Source organism: Melospiza melodia, chromosome 10 (assembly GCF_035770615.1).
Source record: "Melospiza melodia melodia isolate bMelMel2 chromosome 10, bMelMel2.pri, whole genome shotgun sequence".
Classification (NCBI taxonomy): Eukaryota; Metazoa; Chordata; class Aves; order Passeriformes; family Passerellidae; genus Melospiza; species Melospiza melodia.
Genome location: NC_086203.1, coordinates 12,210,697 through 12,229,675, shown reverse-complemented (window position 1 = coordinate 12,229,675; position 18,979 = coordinate 12,210,697). Strand labels below are relative to the sequence as shown.

Below are 18,979 nucleotides of genomic sequence, written 5' to 3'. Positions count from 1 at the left end.
TTCAGGCTCCAAAAAGGCTTCCTTTCCTTAAATGCAATTAAAATAACAATTTTAATGTTGTCCAGAAATTGGTTGACCCCTCACATAAAAGATGTGATGGGCACTAACAATGTAACTTTTCAGCATAAAGTTTGAATTAGTTAAGTTTATTTATTCTGCAGAAACTGATGTGCAGCCAGCTTGTGCCTGAAAGTTCCACCACTGAAATTCTCACCCAGTAAATGTATAATTGCATCAATTAATTCTCCTTTTTTTCTTGGAAGTTTTTAAACTTTGGCACATTAGAAGCAGCAATAAGGCAGTAGACAGAATCCAGCTTTTCAGTGCTGCCAACTTTCAAGTCTTTCTTGAAGATACCACTGCAAGAGTGACATTCAGGATTTAATGGTTACAACTTTCATGTTTTTATCAATGGATGTGGTGCTCTGGAGCATCAAAGTGTTTACTATGGGCATAGTTTAAATTCATGTTATTTTTTAGTTGCTGTATGATCTGAATTAATTTAAAATGCTTGGATATGCAAGTGAGTGTATCAAACCTAGAATTAGTTATTCATCATCTCCTGGGGTATACAGAGCTCATTTGACATATGATTTTACTCTCAAGTTCATCTAAATCCTTATATTAAAAAATCTTTGGCTATTTTGAGCTCTTTCTTGATTTTCATCTATCATGGATAGGCCAGTGGTGTAATATTAATATCAGCTTTCTAAAGCACGTGGGCACAGAATAATAATGACCTTTTCTTGTACTTGGTGCTCCCACTAGAAAGAGCAAGAAGAAATTGCCCACTAGAACCAAAACATGCATTTTGAAAGCATCTGCTGCAGTCCTGTTACTCCACTATTCCATGTGTGCAGATATGTATTTAATGGCTTTGCTGCTGCCAAAATGCCATTACCTGAACAATTCCTGCTCTCCTGGCTTTTCTCAGTGCACTGTGTTTGTTGTTTCAGTTTCACACTGAAATCCTCAGTGCAAGTGGGAAAATCATTTAATCCCTCCTGGAATGTCGTGGTCTGGAGCTGTAAGCATAAAACCATGAGAATCAGCATCCTTTTTACAACCTGCAATCATAAATGACCCTCCATTTAAAAATCATTTCTTTTGCCTGATTGTTGGAGTATAATTCCTTGTATTTTAATTAATTAATCAAGTATGTTAACAAACCTATTCCTATCAGTGAGATTTGTTCAGTGCAGCAATGAACTATTCAGTCATTAATCTTCTTGAGGAAAAGATTCTTCAAATGAATTTGAGAAATCCTCACATAACCACTTCTTTAAACCCAGGAACTTCTTTTGCATATTCTAGAAGAGATTGTTTCCAGATCCTAATGCAAGTATTCTGGCACAACTCTTGCTAAGCTGCTTTCAAAATTGATTTGTTCCAGTTGAGTTTATTTCACAGTCAGCCTCATTTTTGTGTTCTCAATTGTGGTTTGTAGCATGGTATTTGTTTTTGCTTTCCCAAAGACAAGTTGAGTGGGTTTAAACATATCCTAATGTTGTTATTTTTACAGGAGTTAACAGCAAAAGGTCTCATTTATCAGTTAATCAATATCATAAAGTTGATATTACTTGCAGTGTTTCCTAGGATAGAACATGGAGGGAACATGAAAGTAAATAAAGGAATCAAAATGAGATTTTCTCTGTCTCTCTACAAAAAAAAAAGAAGGTTCCTTTCCACTCATTAGATTCTCTTTTATAGAAGCTGTTATAATTTAGGTAAAAGTAGTATCATTTCAACCTTTTGTTCAACATTCCAAACTTTGAGTTCTGGAATGACAGAAAATTCTATAAAACAAAAAGCAAACAAACAAAGGAAAAGGCAAAACTCTGGGTACTTTAAAATAGCGTTCCTTCCCCCCTTTGCTTGGCCTTTTTGTAAATCATTTTAACATTGTGAGGATATTTGTTTTCATAGGTTTAGGGCAATTTAACTCTTTGGGGAGCCCTTGATGGGTTCCTCAGGAAAATTTAACTCTTTGGGGAGCCCTTGATGGGTTCCTCAGGACAATTTGGGGGCCCTTGATAGGTTTTTCAGGACAATTTACCTATTTGGGGAACCCTTTAGGTTTCTCAGGACAATTCAATTATTTGGAGAGCCCTTGACAGGTTCCTCAGGACAATTTAACTATGTGGGGAACCCTTGACAGGTTCCTCAGGGCAATTTAGCTATTTGGGGAGCCCTTGATGCATTCCTCAGGACAATTTAATTTTTACGGAACCCTTTAGGTTTTTCAGGACAATTTAACTCTTTGGAGAGCCCTTGACAGGTTCCTCAGGACAATTTAACACTTTGAGGAGCCCTCAATAGGTTCCTCATGACTATTTAACTCTTTGGGCAACCCTTTAGGTTCCTCAGGACAATTTAACTATTTGGGGAACCCTTGATGGGCTCCTCAGGACAATTTGGGGAGCCCTTGGTAGGTTTTTCAGGACAATTTTACTCTTTGCGGAACCCCTTAGGTTCCTGAGGACAATTTAACTATTTGGAAACCCTTGTTAGGTTTCTCAGGACAATTTAACTATTTGGAAACTCTTGACAAGTCCCTCAGGATGATTTAACTATTTGGGGAACCCTTTAGGTTCCTCAGGACAATTTACCTATTTGGGGAACCCTTGACAGGTTCTTCAGGACAATTTAACTATTTGGGGAACCCTTGACAGGTTCTTCAGGACAATTTACCTATTTGGGGAGCCCTTGACAGGTTCTTCAGGACAATTTAACTATTTGGGGAACCCTTGAAAGGTTCCTCAGGACAATTTACCTATTTGGGGAGCCCTGGACAGGTTCCTCAGGACAATTTAACACTTTGGGGAACCTTTGATCAGTTCCTCAGGACAATTTGGGGAACCCGTGACAGGAGAATTTAACTTTTTGAGAAAACCTGATGGGTTCCTCAGGAAAATTTACCTATTTGGGGAACTTTTAGGTTCCTCAGGACAATTTAACTTTTGGAGAACCCTTGACAGGTTCCTCAGGATAATTAAACACTTTGGGAACCCTTGACAGGTTCCTCAGAGACGTCTGAGGAGTTGCTGCTGAGTTCTCTTGGGGTTCCTCAGGAGCCCGACGCTCTCGGGGAGGACATTTGGGAGTAACTGGAATTTCCCTTTGTTTCAGCCCTTCGTTATTTATGACATGAACTCTTTGATGATGGGGGAAGACCAGATCAAGTGCAAGCACGTGTCCCCCCTGCAGGAGGAGAACAAGGAGGTGGCCATCCGCATCTTCCAGCGCTGCCAGTTCCGCTCCGTGGAGGCCGTGCAGGAGATCACCGAGTTCGCCAAGAACATCCCGGGCTTCGTCAACCTCGACCTCAACGACCAAGTGACTCTGCTCAAATACGGGGTCCACGAGATCATCTACACCCTGCTGGCCTCCCTGATGAATAAAGATGGGGTTCTCATATCCGATGGACAGGGGTTCATGACGCGGGAGTTCCTGAAGAGCCTGAGGAAACCTTTTTGTGACTTTATGGAGCCCAAGTTTGAGTTTGCTGTGAAGTTCAATGCACTGGAATTAGATGACAGTGACCTGGCAATATTTATAGCTGTCATTATCCTAAGTGGAGGTAAGTACTCTCTTATTTATGTGGGATTTCAGAGAATTTTTATGGAATTGACACCTTTAACTCCTGCCCAAACAGCAAAGTTCTCAGCACTGCATACTGGGAGCGAGTGCATTTACTCAGAGCTTTTTTAATCATCTTCAAATCTCTTTTTGTTGTTCACCTTTCATTCAATTCCAGACAGAAACTGAAAATGGAAATACCCTGATATTAGTGATGGAGCTGGAAATGCCTGCTGAGTCATCAGTTCATTTAGGCACAAAACAAAATCAGGACTATCTTTTGGAAAACAGGAAGAGTGGAATTTTGCTGCCAGGAGCTAAAATTCTGCAGGAGATTTTTTGTTTTTTGAACCCTCAATTAGATTGTGTGGCTTGCTAATTGCCCACAAACAGCTTTGGCTCCAGAACAATTCCAAAGCATAGGTGGTGTTGGGCTTACAGTGTTATGGTGCTTTTCAGTGTTCTTCCATTTGTGCAAGGTTTTGTTTGCATTTAAAAGAAAGGGGAAATGCATTTTTCAGGAGAATTATGGTCCCCTAAAAAAAGAAAACAACTTAAAAAGAGAAAACACACAAAGGCATTGTATGCTTGTTCAGCTTTCCTCAGCTGTATCTTCACACATCATGCTTTGAGCAAAGCATGAAATCCCAGGTATCAGACTGCCCACATTCAACTGAAAACTCTGAATTTCAGTTTTTCTGCAGCCAGCCAGTGTGTTCTGTGCTCCTGAGGTGATGTCACTCCTCTGGTTTGGGAATTAGTGCTGCCTACCAGGATTTATTTCACTTAGACACCTCCAGATTTATTCCAGGCACATTGAAGCTCTGTTCCTTTGGCCAACACTCCCAAGGCAGTGATGTTGCACAAATAAAATCTTGCCCCACTGATTTGTGTGTATTTTGGCCCAAGGTGGAGCTGCACGCATCCATGGCAGGAATGTGCTGAATGCTCTGGATTCGGCTCCTCCGCAGAGCAACCGAGGATTTTGTTATTAAATTACATTTCAGCAATCAGACACAACCTCGTGCTGTTGTTCTAAAAGCAGCCCTGCTGCTGGCAGGACACTCTGAGGTATATCTGCATTTAAATTCACCTCCAGCTCCTCCTGGCACTGGGTTTCATTCAGGAAAAACAAGGGGTCACAGCAGAATTTGTGCTGCTGATTCTGCTCCCAACAAGAATTCCTCCCAGGAATTTCCTTGTGCAAACCTTGGGCACTGTGATCCCCCAGGGCTCTGCATTCACTCAGGAAGGAAAACACCTTGCTGAGGTATTTTTGGTTGGTTTTTATGAGGAGAGGAAAAGGAGAAATGGCACAAGCCTCTCAGGGCACTGCTCAGAACATGCCAATATTTTGTGGGTTTGGTATAATGAAATGTGACAGATGAGCAAAGGCCTCTCAAAATTCACTCCTCGCTGCAAAAAGGGAACTTGTGTTCAGCAGAGCCCTGTCCTCAGCAGGGTTTGGTTTCCACCAGAGGAAACAGGAATGATGTAAGCAATGTCAGGTTTTAGATTGCAGGAGGACAGTGATTCACACACAATCATTAACTGGGTTGAACCAGATTTGTCAGCATGACTCTTTCTTTTTCCAGAATAATTTGTAAACAGAGGCTTGTAAAGAACTAATGAATTCCAATCAAGTCACTGTAGCAAAACTCTGAAACAAATCTGTAGAGACATATAAATTCATTTAAATATAAATCAATCCTTTCTAGGAAGATCCTTTAATTTCAACAAAGACCTTCCTATCTTTTTGCCAAACTTTTTTTCAAAAAACATGACAGCTGCTTGAAAAAAACAAAAAAGTTTATGTTTTGAAAACAATTAAGCTTTGTTGCCAATTAAAGAAAGCTTTTATCATGGAATTTACAGCCAGATATGATATCTATTGAACTGGGTGTTAAAATATCTTGTGTGATATAAAACTAGGTCCAATTTCTCAGCTGTCTCAGACATTTCTGTAAGAGCTTCACCCTTGCAAAAATGGATTTGTGTAAGAACTGTTTGAATACAGCAGGGGATTTCACTGAGAACAGGATTTCCAAAGCAGAGCACCTCAAGGACTTGACTTGCTGCAGGAACCCTGCAATGCTTAAATCCCTTCACAAAATCCTGTGTACAAACATCTCTAACACAAAACCACTTTGTGGAACACAAAAAGCCCTAAATGTCAGTGAATCTGTGATTTCCTGGTGAAATTTTGCTAATTCTGCTGGCTCCAGGGGGACTGGCTCTTGTGCAGCTCTAACAGAAGGGGAGAAAGGAAAGGGAAAGATAATTCCAGCTGGAACATCACACATGGAAAGCTTTTCCTTGGGAAGTGTTTGGAATTTGCCACAAATCCTATAAAACTCTTTAGCCTTTTGATAACCAAACAGCTGCTTGTGCATGTTATCTCAAAAGGCAAAAAGCCCAAATCACAGCAATAAGGAGCTGACAAATTAACTGTAATAGCAACAGATGGGAAATACTCCCACAGTGGATTTTACTGTTCCTCAGTGCAGCCTCTCTGTGCCTCAGTTATTCCAAATGTTTCTCTGAACTCATCTCTGCAGAGCTGCTCTTACTGTTGGTGCTGTAAAACAAAGCCAGTGGCAAACAAAGTCTTGTATTCTGAATTTAACAAAGTCTTGCATCCTGAATTTAACAAAGTCTTGCATCCTGAATTTCATGCTGGTCAGACAGAGAGGCTGTGTGTGAGCATGGGATTTCACCTGGTCTGCACAAGAGAAATGCTTTTGGCCAACAGCAGCAGCAGCAAACCCTCCTTACAACATCCTTCCAGCTGGGGTGACTTTAAAAGACACTTTGGTTAAATGAGATTTGGAATGGTTCTTTTAAGAGATTTTCTTCTTCTGTGCCACTGAGACTCACCCTCAGTCAGTAGTGAGTGCTCTGCTACACATGGGAAAGAGCTTTAAAATATCTTTAAAATATCACATCCACCTGAGCTGAAAATGAACTCTGCCACAAGAAGGTTTAGGGAGAACGAGCTGGATGGCTCAATTTGGGCAGGAAAGATAATACTGCAAACCTTAATGGAATAATTCAATTTGTGAGCTGGGCAAACTCACTCAAGCAGGCTGGGGTCAAACAAAGAGAAAGCTCAAAAGGGAATTTTGCAGCGTGGATGGACTCGAATTTTTGTGTATTATCTTCTGCAGTGGTTGGATAGAGGAGGAATGTTTGGATACAGGAATTTTGGGATACAGAAATGTAGAAATGTTTGATACAGGAATTTTAAGATACAGGACTGCTTGGATACAGGAATTTTGGGATATAGGAATGTTTGGATACAGGAATGTTTGGATACAGGAATGTTTGGATCCAGCAGTGTTGGGATAAAGAAATGTTTGGATCCAGCAGTGTTTGGATCCAGGAATATTTGGATACAGCAAGTGTTTGGATACAGGAATGTTGGGATGCAGGAATTTTAGGATACAGGAATGTTGGGATGCAGGAATATTTGGACACAAAAGTGTTGGGATACAAGAATATTTGGATACAGGAATGTTTGGATGCAGGAATTTTAGGACACAGGAATATTTGGATCCAGCAGTGTTTGGGGCAGAGTATCCCTGTAAAGACCCACACCCTGCCAGTCCATGAGCAGTCAAACTGGTTTTTAAATCCAGAGGTGTTTCTAAAGTCACCTTTTCTGTTTTCTGTGTGGTTTTTCCCTTAAATTTTAGTCACAATTTACTGCTTCTGGTGTATAAAACTATTCAATAATTTTGCTGCATTCTCAGCTCAGCAAAATTTGAATTTTTTACCACAGACTATTACCAGGAAGCAGTTCCTATTTCAGTGCCACACAAACCCTGCACTCTGGTTCAATGCCTGCAGTGATGATCTGCAGCTCTTGCTCGGATTACGAAGCATTTCTTTGTTCTGACAAACTCCTGGTGACTCCAACGCATGTGACAGTCTCAGAAGACAAACCTCAAAGTGCTGAGTCACATCTGCCTCAGCAAAAGAAAAAAGAAGGAGCACATGTGTTCTCTCAGCCAGATCTCTGAGATTTTAAAATGGGCTTTTAAAAGCAAAATGCATTTATTCAAAGATTATAAAATGTAAAGACATGCAGGTGGCACTTTCATATGTGAGGACCAGGTAAAAAAGGTTGTAATTATTGTAGGGACATGAAAGGGGCATCCAAATAAGTAAGTAAACGAACAAATAAAGTATTTTCCCCTGAGACAGTGTAGAATATCAATTTACACAAAGTGGTGCTGCTTGCACTCAGAACTTTGGGGTTATTGGCCTTTCCCAGTCACTGTGAACATTTTTAAAAACAATTGAAGCAGCTGTATGACAATGAATGAAAACATAAAGAAAATGTGAGTAAATAAACATGATAAATAGCAGGAAACTGTGGTGCTCTTTTTCCTGCAAGGCACATCCCTCTGCAGCTCCTCACCAGAAAAAAATTCATCTTTTGGTACAAAACCAAATTGGTCTGGAGCAGATCTATATTTAAGAGCATTTTAACAGCTTGAAATATTCCATAATAGCTGGATGTTTAAGCTTTTGCCTCTTATTTCCTTTTTTTCCTGATTTAGATAATTTTCTTGGAACAGAAGCAGCATTTCCCTCTGTGAGAGGTTTTTACTGAGAAAGTAAAGCAAACTGTCAACACCCAAAAAACACTGCCCATATCCTGAAGTTCTCATTCATGAAAAATCTCCCTTGCCTTCAATGGGAATTTTCCTTCCTCTTGAATTGCCTTATACAAAAATAACATCTGATGATCTCCTAGGCTTTTGTCAGAGTCATCTTTTCTGCCTCTGGTCCCACTGGGCCATTAAAAAATCATCAGATTGGGGTTTTTTCAAGGGGTTTTTCAGGATTTTATCCACTGCAGTCTCAGGCACCCAAATTCAGGGGGCTCCTCATAAATCCCAGACCCAGAGGAGTTTCCTCCTGCACTCTGAAGCCCAATGTTTGAATTGGGATTGGCTCCTGAAAGACTCACACCCCAAAATCTTCCCAGCCCAGAGGAGCAGGGGCAGGGGGAGCTGGATCTCAGGGGAAGGCGAGGCCACGTCTTGGTGCCCTCTGATCCTTTCTGTCCCTGCACACTGAGTCATGCCCAGCTAGCTCAGAGTTCAGCTGCAGCACACCAGGGGAATTTAAAGCTATCACAACCCTAAATTGTTACCAGCGTTGCAAAGGCTGAAATTTGGCAATTTTCAGAAAGACTTCGACTCAATTCTGCAGCCCATTCAGGTAATCGAAAAATAAATACCTAATGCTTATCCAAAATTCTTTAGGTATCCTTAAAAAACTGCTCAAACATTCATAAAAATGAACCTTTTTTATATTTACTCCAGCCTTTCTGAACCAGATTTTGTGGTGTTATCAGTTGGATGGGATAAATAAATGATGTCTGCAAGATGAGCACATTGACAAACAAATACCCAAGTTCACACTCAAAATTACTTTTATCCCTATCTTTGAAAAAACTCTGCCTGAAGCTCCCCTCCTGGAGAGCTGAGTATCCTTCCCTGATCACTGACCTTCGTTTTCATGGCTCCCTCATTGGTTTTCCTGCCAGCTTTGCCTTTTAGTTTGCACTGCAGTTTTTCCCCCATGAGGTAAAGCCGTGTATTTATAAAGAGCTTTGTTTGCTCCCTGCCTTTCTGCCAAGCACAACTCGAGCTGCTCAGAAAGGTTACCAAGATCACAGGAAATAACAGCTTATTTTTGATGTTCTTAATGGAGATCAGCCTCTCCTCCTTGTTGAAATGGAATTATTGCCTCAGGGAAGTGATTTAAGGCTTGCAGTAGGCACTGTTCTTCATTGATCAAACTATGAAAATAATGTCATAGCTACACAGCAAATTTTATTTAAATTATTGACTCTTTTCATGATTCATTATGATATTTGGGACGTGTTTCCCAGTATAAAGTATTTTAGCAGTAACAAATTCATGGTGGTCATTGTCATATGTGAGATTTAACAAAGTTAAGCATCTTTCATTGCTTAGATGTTCAACATTTCATTAACTTTCAGTGCTGGAGAATCAAATATTCTGCATGAGCTGAGTTTATGCTTTCTTTTTTTTTTAATTTTGATGAGTTCACATCCACTTTAGCAGGAATCATTTTTAGTGGCAGCAGCTACACGCAAATCCATCAGTACATACTGATTTTCCAGAAGTGAATTACCTGATACAGATTGTTTATCCCCCAACAATCTCAGTCTTTTTTTCCCACACACACTCCCACTTTACTGTGGAAAATCCGCTCGTTTAATTCACTGCAGTAGATTAAACCTAGAGAAGTGTCAGTGGATAAACCTAGTTCTAGAGTATAAAACTAGTTCTAAAAACCCCTCTGAGCAAATCCCAATGAAATCTTACAAACTACATGATGGTCAGACAGTTCTTAGGAAATACCATCTGTAAAGGCTTCATTTGCTAAGAAATGGGTAAGAAATTAATGCGTGGGATGTATGCTCTGAGGCTGATAAACTCCCAAGCCTTTTTTTCCCCAGACCAGCTAGGGGAAACATTTCCAATTCTAAAATTGGGATCTAAATCTAAATCCTAAAACTCCTTTGAGCAGATCCCAGGGAAAGTACCCTTTGCAAGCAGATCCTTTACAAAGTACCTTTGTAAGCTAAGAATCACATAAGAAATTAATGCAGAAAATCAATGTTTCAGTGCTGATAAACTCCCAACCCTTTTTTTCCCCCAGCCACCTAGGGGAAATATTTCCAATTCTAAAATTGGAATCTAAATCTAAATCCTAAAACTCCTATGAGCAGATCCCAGGGAAACCTTACAAACTGCCTGATGGCCAAGCAGCTCCCAGGCAATGCCATCTGAATTTGCTAAGAATCACATAAGAAATTAATGCAGAAAATCGATCTTATGGTGCTGATAAACTCCCAACACCTTTTTTCCCCCGACCACCTAGGGGAAATGTTTCTAAGACTAGTCCTAAAACTCCTTTGAGCAGATCTCAGTGAAACCTTACAAAGTACCTCCTGATGGCCAGACAGCTCCCAGAAAATGCCATCTGAGTTTGCTGATAAACACGCAAAAAATTAATGCAGAAAATCAATGTTATGGTGCTGATAAACTCCCTTTTTTCTCCAGACCACCTAGGGGAAATGTTTCCAAGACTAATCCTAAAACTCCTTTGAGCAGATTCCAGTGAAACTTTACAAACAAACTTGTCTGATGGCCAGAGAGCTCCCAGGCAATGCCATCCGAACTTGCTAAGAATCGCATAAGAAATTAACGCAGAAAATCGATCTTATGGTGCTGATAAACTCCCAACCCTTTTTTTTGCCCAGACCACCTAGAGGAAATGTTTCCAAAACAAATCCTAAAACTCCTTTGAGCAGATTCCAGTGAAACCTCACAAACTACCTGATGTCCACGCAGCTCCCAAGCAACGCCATCTGAATTTGCAGATAAACGCATAAGGAATTAACGCAGAAAATCGATCTTATGGTGCTGATAAACTCCCAACCTTTTTGTTCCCCAGACCGCCCGGGGTTGCTAAATGTGAAGCCCATTGAAGACATTCAGGACAACCTTTTGCAAGCCCTGGAGCTGCAGCTGAAGCTGAACCACCCCGAGTCCTCGCAGCTGTTTGCAAAGCTGCTGCAGAAAATGACGGACCTGAGGCAGATCGTGACGGAGCACGTGCAGCTCCTGCAGGTCATCAAGAAAACCGAGACGGACATGAGCCTCCACCCTCTGCTCCAGGAGATCTACAAGGACCTGTATTAATGAGCAGAGCAGCTGTTAATGCCCTGACATGATGTATGTTCTTCAGATTGCACTATTTCTATGAGGGAAAAACTTGGCGTACCTAAGAGATTACTGTGAAACAGCATTTAAAAAGAGAGAGCTTAGTATAGTAGATCTATTTTATGCATATTGTTTATAAAGACACATTTACAATTTACTTTTAATATTAAAAGTATCTATATCATGAAATTGTTGGCAGTATTTTCAGAATTAATTTTTTAAACTACATTATTTCTTACAATCGCTTGTCCGAGTATGATCGATGCTTCACTCAAGCATGCACTTAAATTTTCAACCCAATAAAAACCTTTCTCCTTGAGCATTCCCAGGGAAATGTTTGAAGCATTAACGTTCAGTTTTGTGCTCCTGAGGCAGCAGCAGAGTGAAATTCAGTCCCAGATTGGTGCAGCTTCCCAGGAGAGTCTGCAATGCCAAAGGGAGAAGTGTCAGGTGTGAAAACGTTCGTGCCTTCCGTAACAAGGTTGGACACTGGCAGAGCTCTGCAAAGGGTGTAAGGAGAGATCAGGGCACTCCTTTGGGGGCAAACTGAGAAATCAGATGCCATTTCAAGAGCTCATTAATGAGGAATATGCACTGCTCAGCACTCCTAGGAAACAGAGAGCTTTTGATTCCTCTGCAGGTGGAGCAGCAGCTACTCCAATTCCCACCCCACAGCAGCCAGGGCTGAGCTGGAATGGGCTGGTAAAAACCCCTTGGCCCAAGACCTTCCCTAGTTATTGGATAAACTGCCATTGAACAGCAGTCAAAATATCTTGGAATATTGCAATGCTGTGACAAATTAACTCCTAAGCAAAAGCAAGGTTTAGATTAATTCTTGTGTAAAGATAAAGCTGTGGTGGAGACTCTGCACCCTGAGTTCAACTTGATCTCCAGGTGTTCATCCAGGGGTGCTGGGAGATGTTCCTGCTGTTGAGGCCAATGGCTTTCTTGAGTGTGTTGCCCTGTATTGTCACCTAAGAGTTCCACAGGGGAGCAGAGCACAGCAGAGTGAACAAATTTAACAGAAGATAAATTTCCTAACAATGTCATTTTGGGGTATTCTTGGTGCTAGGGTGAGAGATTCACATTTCAGCTGCCCACCTTTGATAGTTTGTGAATGTGACCCCTGACTCCATCAAGCAGGGGGGACCCACAGTGGTGGACCAGGAGAGGGAATACTGGGGGGAAAAGCCATTTTTTGTAATTTATGTATCAAAATAAGGAGAGGTCCCCAATACCCTTGGTTTCCTCCCCATGTCTATATTTTATTTATGTAGCAAAAAATGTGCCTTAAACTGAGACAAGGGGAGTGGTGATTCCCAAGTGGACAAAGAGGTGATGTAGGTGTGAGCAGGATCTTCAGGGAGTAGAAATTGGCTCGGCTCCTAACGCAGGCCTTAAAACTCTTACGCCAATGCAAATTATGCAATAAAGGAGCTGAGAGAGGTAAATGTTAAAATTAATCCTTCAGCTCATGCCTGCTGCACCTGGAAAGGTTTCCTGCTGCAGATTCCGGGGAACCTCTGGGCCTGAGGTCAGCAGTGAGCGCTGTTCCCGCCAGGAAATTTGGGGAATTGGATCATTCAGCTCCAGGTGTGCAGCCCAGGGGCGGAATTGCACTGAGATAAATCACTGCCAGGCTGCAGCTCTGATCCTGCCAGGCTTGCAGGGAGCTCATCTCAGGTGGCTCAGGAGGGCTGGCCCTGGAGCACACAGAGCACTGCAGCTCATGCAGCTCATGCAGTTCATTGCAGTTCATTGCAGTTCATTGCATCTCATGCAGTTCATGCAGCTCATGCAGCTCATTGCAGTTCATTGCAGTTCATTGCATCTCATGCAGTTCATGCAGCTCTTGCAGTTCATTGCAGTTCATTGCATCTCATGCAGTTCATGCAGCTCTTGCAGTTCATTGCAGCTCATGCAGTTCATGCCGTTCATGCAGCTCATGCAGCTCATGCAGCTCATGCAGTTCATTGCAGTTCATTGCAGTTCATTGCAGCTCATTGCAGCTCATGCAGTTCATGCAGCTCATTGCAACTCATGCAGCTCATGCAGCTCATGGAGTTCCTGCAGTTCATTGCAACTCATGCAGCTCATGCAGCTCATGCAGTTCATTGCAGTTCATGCAGCTCATGCTCAGCCCTGCAGCCTTGCTGCACATCTCAGGTGGTTCCAGCTGAGCGTGGCCCTGCAGGAATTGCATCCACGCTTCCATGGCTGTCACACTGCAAAGGGAGCGTTCTCCCTCTGGAACGTTCTCCCTCTGGCTGGAGTCGTTCCCCGCTGTCCATTTGCAGCGTGTCCTTCCCTCCCTCGGGGGAGAATTCCCAGAGCTGCCCCTGCCATGGGAGGGGGGTCACAGATGGGCTGGCACTGGGACGGGCCCCAATTCCAGCTCTGAATTCCTGTCACAGCAGCACCCAGCAAGAACCATGACTCTGAGCCTGCGTGTCTTAAACAATCCCATTTCCCACCGGCTTCCCTTCAAATGGAAGCCCAGAAGTGGTTTCAAACAAAAAGGAATTTTAGGGCATGTCCTTACAGAAGTAATATTCAAATTAATTTGAAAATAAGTGGCAGAGATGCTCTGAGAGGGAAATTGAGTTCAGTACTTTGTTAAAGCACTGAAAAAGATCTGTGTGACCCACAGCACATTAACCAAAGAGCTTCATCCCTCTCCTGCAAGGGGTGATATTTCTGAAACTGTCCATTCAGCAGGGACAGTGCCTAAGGCACTCAGCCCAAAAATCCCTGCATTCTGAGAGTGCTGATGGAGTCAGAACCAGAAGAGTTTTGCAGGAATGGGTGTTGTTATCCTTTATGAGGATGAAGGCACTGAGTGCCCACAAGCCTCAACTTTTCTTTCAACTGTATCAGCTGCTCTAATAAAGTCTGTTGTTGTCCCCACACCCTGTCTGCTCTCACATATTGACATTATTCACCATGTTTTCCTCAAGCCATGCAAAGTGTTAATATTTCCTGTGAGTTACTAACCACTGACATGCTCTGATTCTGAGTGGTTACATCATGGTTAAGAAGTTTTGCCTGAAATACTTTTCTACAAGAATAGGTCTTAAGGGAAAAATGTTCATTTAATGGACAATTGCTATGTACCAATTTAGAACAAATGACTGTTATGAGGATATGAAAACATCTTCTCAAAAAATAGCATTTTCTCTTGTGAATTATATTCAGAATTTTGATCTAATTGTATATACTTTCTGTTTCTATGGGACTTTATTTATTAAAAACACAAACTTGCTAATGGGAGTTCAGCAGTAGGTTGTAATACTTTCAGACTCTCTGGAGTTTTGGGTAGAATGGGCTGTGCCATAAATGAACAATTTGGGTTTTGATCTTCAGTGCTACTAAAAACATTTAACAACTCAAAAATAGCAGCAAGACAGCTGGTACATGAAGAGCTTCATTTTGCTGGTGCTGTGCTGCCCCTCGGTCCTGTGTGAAATCCTCAGGGATGCTGTGGGATCCTGGGCGTTCCCACAGGCTGTGAGACTGCTGGGCTGCCGTTCTGCCTCGTGTTCCACACTGATCTGCTTCCTCTGTGGGAAACCTGCAGGGAAATGGAGCCCAGGCAAAGCCACTGGGTGTCCCTGTCACACCCAGCCCCTTCCCCTGGCCCTGAAAGGCAGCAGAACATTCCTTGGAGGAGCATTCCTTCCTGCTCAACAGGGAGAGTCTCCTTCTTCAGGCAACATTGGTGACCATTTCTCCAGCAAATGTTGCTGGGAGGGCCTGGAATGGAAATTGAGAGGAGAAAAAGCATTTCCAGCATCCCCATTGCTGCAGCCCAGACCATTTTAGTCACAGTTTCCATAAAACCGTGGAAAACCCTTTTGTGCCCCTGGTGCAGGTGTCTCACCTCCCTTCAGCCCCCTCTGACAGAACCTTCTCCCAGCACTCCAAAACATGGGAAAATGGAAAAATGGGAAATGGGAAAATGGGAAAATGGGAAAATGGGAAAATGGGAAATGGGAAATTGGAAATGGGAAGTAATGGGAAATGGGAAAATGGGAAAATGGGAAATGGGAAATAATGGGAAATAGGCTTGCCAGGAGCTGCTGAGCACCTTCCCCAGCTAACACACCTCAGGACCAGCGCTCCAAAACATGGGAAATGGGAAAATGGGAAAATGGGAAAATGGGAAAATGGGAAAATGGGAAAATGGGAAAATGGGAAATGGAAAATGGCAAATGGGAAAATGGGAAAATGGGGAAATGGGAAATGGGAAATGGGAAAATGGGAAAATGGGAACTGTGAAATGGGAAATGGGAAATGGAAAATGGGAAAATGGGAAATGGGAAGTAATGGGAAATGGGAAATGGAAAATGGGAAATGGAAAATGGGAAATGGGAAATGGGAAGTAATGGGAAATGGGAAAAGGGAAAATGGGAAATGGGAAATGGGAAAATGGGAAAATGGGAAAAGGGAAAATGGAAAATGGGAAAATGGGAAATGGGAAAATGGAAAAATGGGAAATTGGAAATGGGAAGTAATGGGAAATGGGAAATGGGAAATTGGAAATGGGAAGTAATGGAAAATGGGAAAATGGGAAATGGGAAATAATGACAAATAGGCTTGCCAGGAGCTGCTGAGCACCTTCCCCAGCTAACACACCTCAGGACCAGCACTCCAAAACATGGGAAATGGGAAAATGGGAAAATGGGAAAATGGGAAAATGGGAAATGGAAAATGGCAAATGGGAAAATGGGAAAATGGGAAATGGGAAATGGGAAATGGGAAAATGGGAAAATGGGAACTGGGAAATGGGCAATGGAAAATGGGAAAATGGGAAATGGGAAGTAATGGGAAATGGGAAAATGGGAAACGGGAAATGGAAAATGGAAAATGGGAAATGGGAAATGGAAAATGGGAAAATGGGAAATGGGAAGTAATGGGAAATGGGAAAATGGGAAAATGGGAAATGGGAAATGGGAAATGGGAAATGGGAAATGGGAAAATGGGAAATGGGAAAATGGCAAAATGGGAAAATGGGAAATGGAAAATGGGAAATGGAAAATGGGAAAATGGGAAATTAGAAATGGAAAATGGGAAAATGGGAAAATGGGAAAATGGAAAATGGGAAATGGGAAATGGGCTTGCCAGGAGCTGCTGAGCCCCTTCCCCAGCTAACACACCTCAGGTCCAGCCACTGTGGGCACAGACAAACCCTGAGGGATCAGCATTTAATATTTGATATGTAGATGTAAACTCTGTCTTGAGGTTGAGTGTGTTTCAATGGGACTTTTTTCCTTTTAAATAAGAGGTGATATGCCTTAAATGGATGTCACACCAACTTTGCAAACACAAGCAATTACACAGCTGCAGCTAGAAGAAGGAAAAAAAATATGAGGGGGGAAAATCCCCAGCAAACTCCTCCTGGCTCAGCAGCTCAGTCCCACACCAGTCAAACAGCTCAGATTCTCATTCAAACACTGGAAAAAATGATGGGTCTCATCACAAATCCCATTCCAAGTGGCTGTTGTGAAAACCAGGGGTTAAAAATCAGCTGCACAGGGCTGAATCCAACCCTACAGACACAAGGAATGTGTAGCTCCACTCTTCTCAGCCCTGGAAATGGTGGGTGCAGGAAAAACAACTCCTGAACTTCTGGATTTTCCTTTGGACACGCAGGGGATGCAGAGGAAATTAGGCAGCACATCTTCAGTGGCCTGAGGTAAACACTCAGGAGGCAAAGACTGAGCCAGCAAAGGAAGAAAGGAGGAAATGATTCCACAGCTTTGGATGCAGTGTAATAGGGTTAGATCTCTCTGTGTGTGTGTGCAGGATTTTACCTTTATTTTTTCCTAAAGAGCCAAATGCCCCATGGATTTGGAGTTTGCAAGAAGTTTCAGTGCACCAAAGCCAGTAAACAGCACCTCTAAATTTATATGCTCCCAAAATAGGAAAGGTTTCCTCAAATCACAATCTCTTTTACTGCATCTCTTTATTGCTGATTGTGGTGAATATTGAAGTTTTGCAAGTCTGTAGCTTGGCTGGATCCTGTAGCAGGAACTCTCTGGGCAAGTCTTGCTCTGGGCAGGCATTAGTCAAGGCAGCAGCTCTCAGATTTTTGGGGTTAAATGCTCCAGGACTCCTTTGAAATGTGAAATTAATTTGCTTTGAGAGCTCTCTGCGAGCGGCTGAGATCAGCTCCCAGCTCTCAAGCAGGACGAGTTTCCAGTTGGGGTTTTGCAAACTGAACGTGGCTCCAAGCCCTGCTTCACAAAAGGGTAAAGCCAAAAAAAGAGCTTCGGCTGCCAGTGAAAATAGCCCTTCCATGGGGACACAAACTGGTTAAGGGCTTTCTTTTTCATTATTGAGCTCCCTCACGGTGCTGGAAGTGGGGAGCCCTTTGAGCAGAGCGTTGGCCAAGAGGAGCATCCATTGCTCATTCCGTGCTGTGCTGTTGCCCAGGGAGGCTTTTCCAGCTCATGGAGACAGCAGGGAGAGCTGGAGTCCCCAGAGGCAGGGAGGGAAGGAGGAGCACGCAGCTCCATTGGTTCTCGCCCTGGGAAGAGCTGGCAGAGCAGGAGAGGATCCTGTCCTGCTGCTGCAGGGGTGATTAAAGCATTCTGTTGTGTCAGCATATCCTCAGCCTGTTAGTGCTAACTCTCAGCTGGCCATATCCTGCCAGATTTGCGAGCAAAGCCTGCCAAGCCATCTCAACAAAAATGTAGCTTTAAATATTATAAATGATGCTGCATTTTGCTGTGGAAATGTTTCCTGAAAAGGCTGTTCCAAAACATCCTTTATTGTTGGGGGAGGGGAGCGAAAGGGGCCTGGGAGAGGGAGGAGGGAGGAAAAAGAGCTACTTTTAATAGACTTTTTTTTTTCCCTTTTGAGGCCACAGATTCATTTCACATCATTCTGTAAGACCAAATGGATATTTTATTTTTTTTCCCAGTGACTACAAAACATTACAGTAATAATTTTGTATGTAAGTTTTGGCAAGTGAGCTGGAGTGGGAGGAAGGACAGAGGGCATCTGATTTTCTGAAGGATTGCAGTGAGGGATTTTGCAATTGATCAGTTAGCAAAACCTTCTTGGTGAACATCTGCTTGCTGGCAAGGGAGATCTGAGTTCTGCCTGCTGCAATAAATGAGAAATCTCAGCAGAGGGGAGGAGGTGGCTCCTGGAACAAGGGCAAGCTTTGGGTTCTGGACCTTAAAAAATGGATTTGGGTCTCTGTTGATAACAGGATGGTATCAGGGACTGATCAGTGAGATCCCCTTGAATCAGCTGCTCCTGGTGGAGTTTGGTTGCTGGGTTTCCCTCCATGGCACAGAACCCAAACCCGAGCTCTGACCCCCAGCAGAACCCTGAACACAAATTTGTGCAGGGACACAAATCCAGAGCTGTTCATGGTCACAGCTCCAGGGAGATCCTTTTGGGAACAATGCAGACTCCCAAAATTCCCTCCCAGCTCAAAGCAGAATCAATGAAAGGAGAGGAATGATCAGAGTCCTGCAGTCAGAAGAAAATTGAGATGTACAATCCAAAGGAATGGGATTGTTGCTGTGTGTTGGAATCCAGGTTATGCTAAACTTGCTGTCTCTTTGCTGAACTCCAATCAAAAGATCCAGGAGCTCTTCAGCTGAATATTTCCC

At 42.7% G+C, this 18,979-nt stretch overlaps 1 protein-coding gene across 1 annotated transcript in view; it reads left to right on the top strand.

The window, feature by feature from the left end:
- The window catches only part of PPARG (peroxisome proliferator activated receptor gamma), a 56,806-nt gene extending 45,133 nt beyond the window's left edge, over positions 1–11,673 (top strand). Inside the window, exons 6-7 of the mRNA XM_063164401.1 lie at positions 3,130–3,580; positions 11,083–11,673. Coding sequence (XP_063020471.1) covers positions 3,130–3,580; positions 11,083–11,330 — 699 coding nt within the window. The 3' untranslated portion in view covers positions 11,331–11,673. The remainder of the gene's footprint in view (positions 1–3,129; positions 3,581–11,082) is intronic.
- The last annotated feature ends 7,306 nt before the right edge of the window (positions 11,674–18,979 follow it).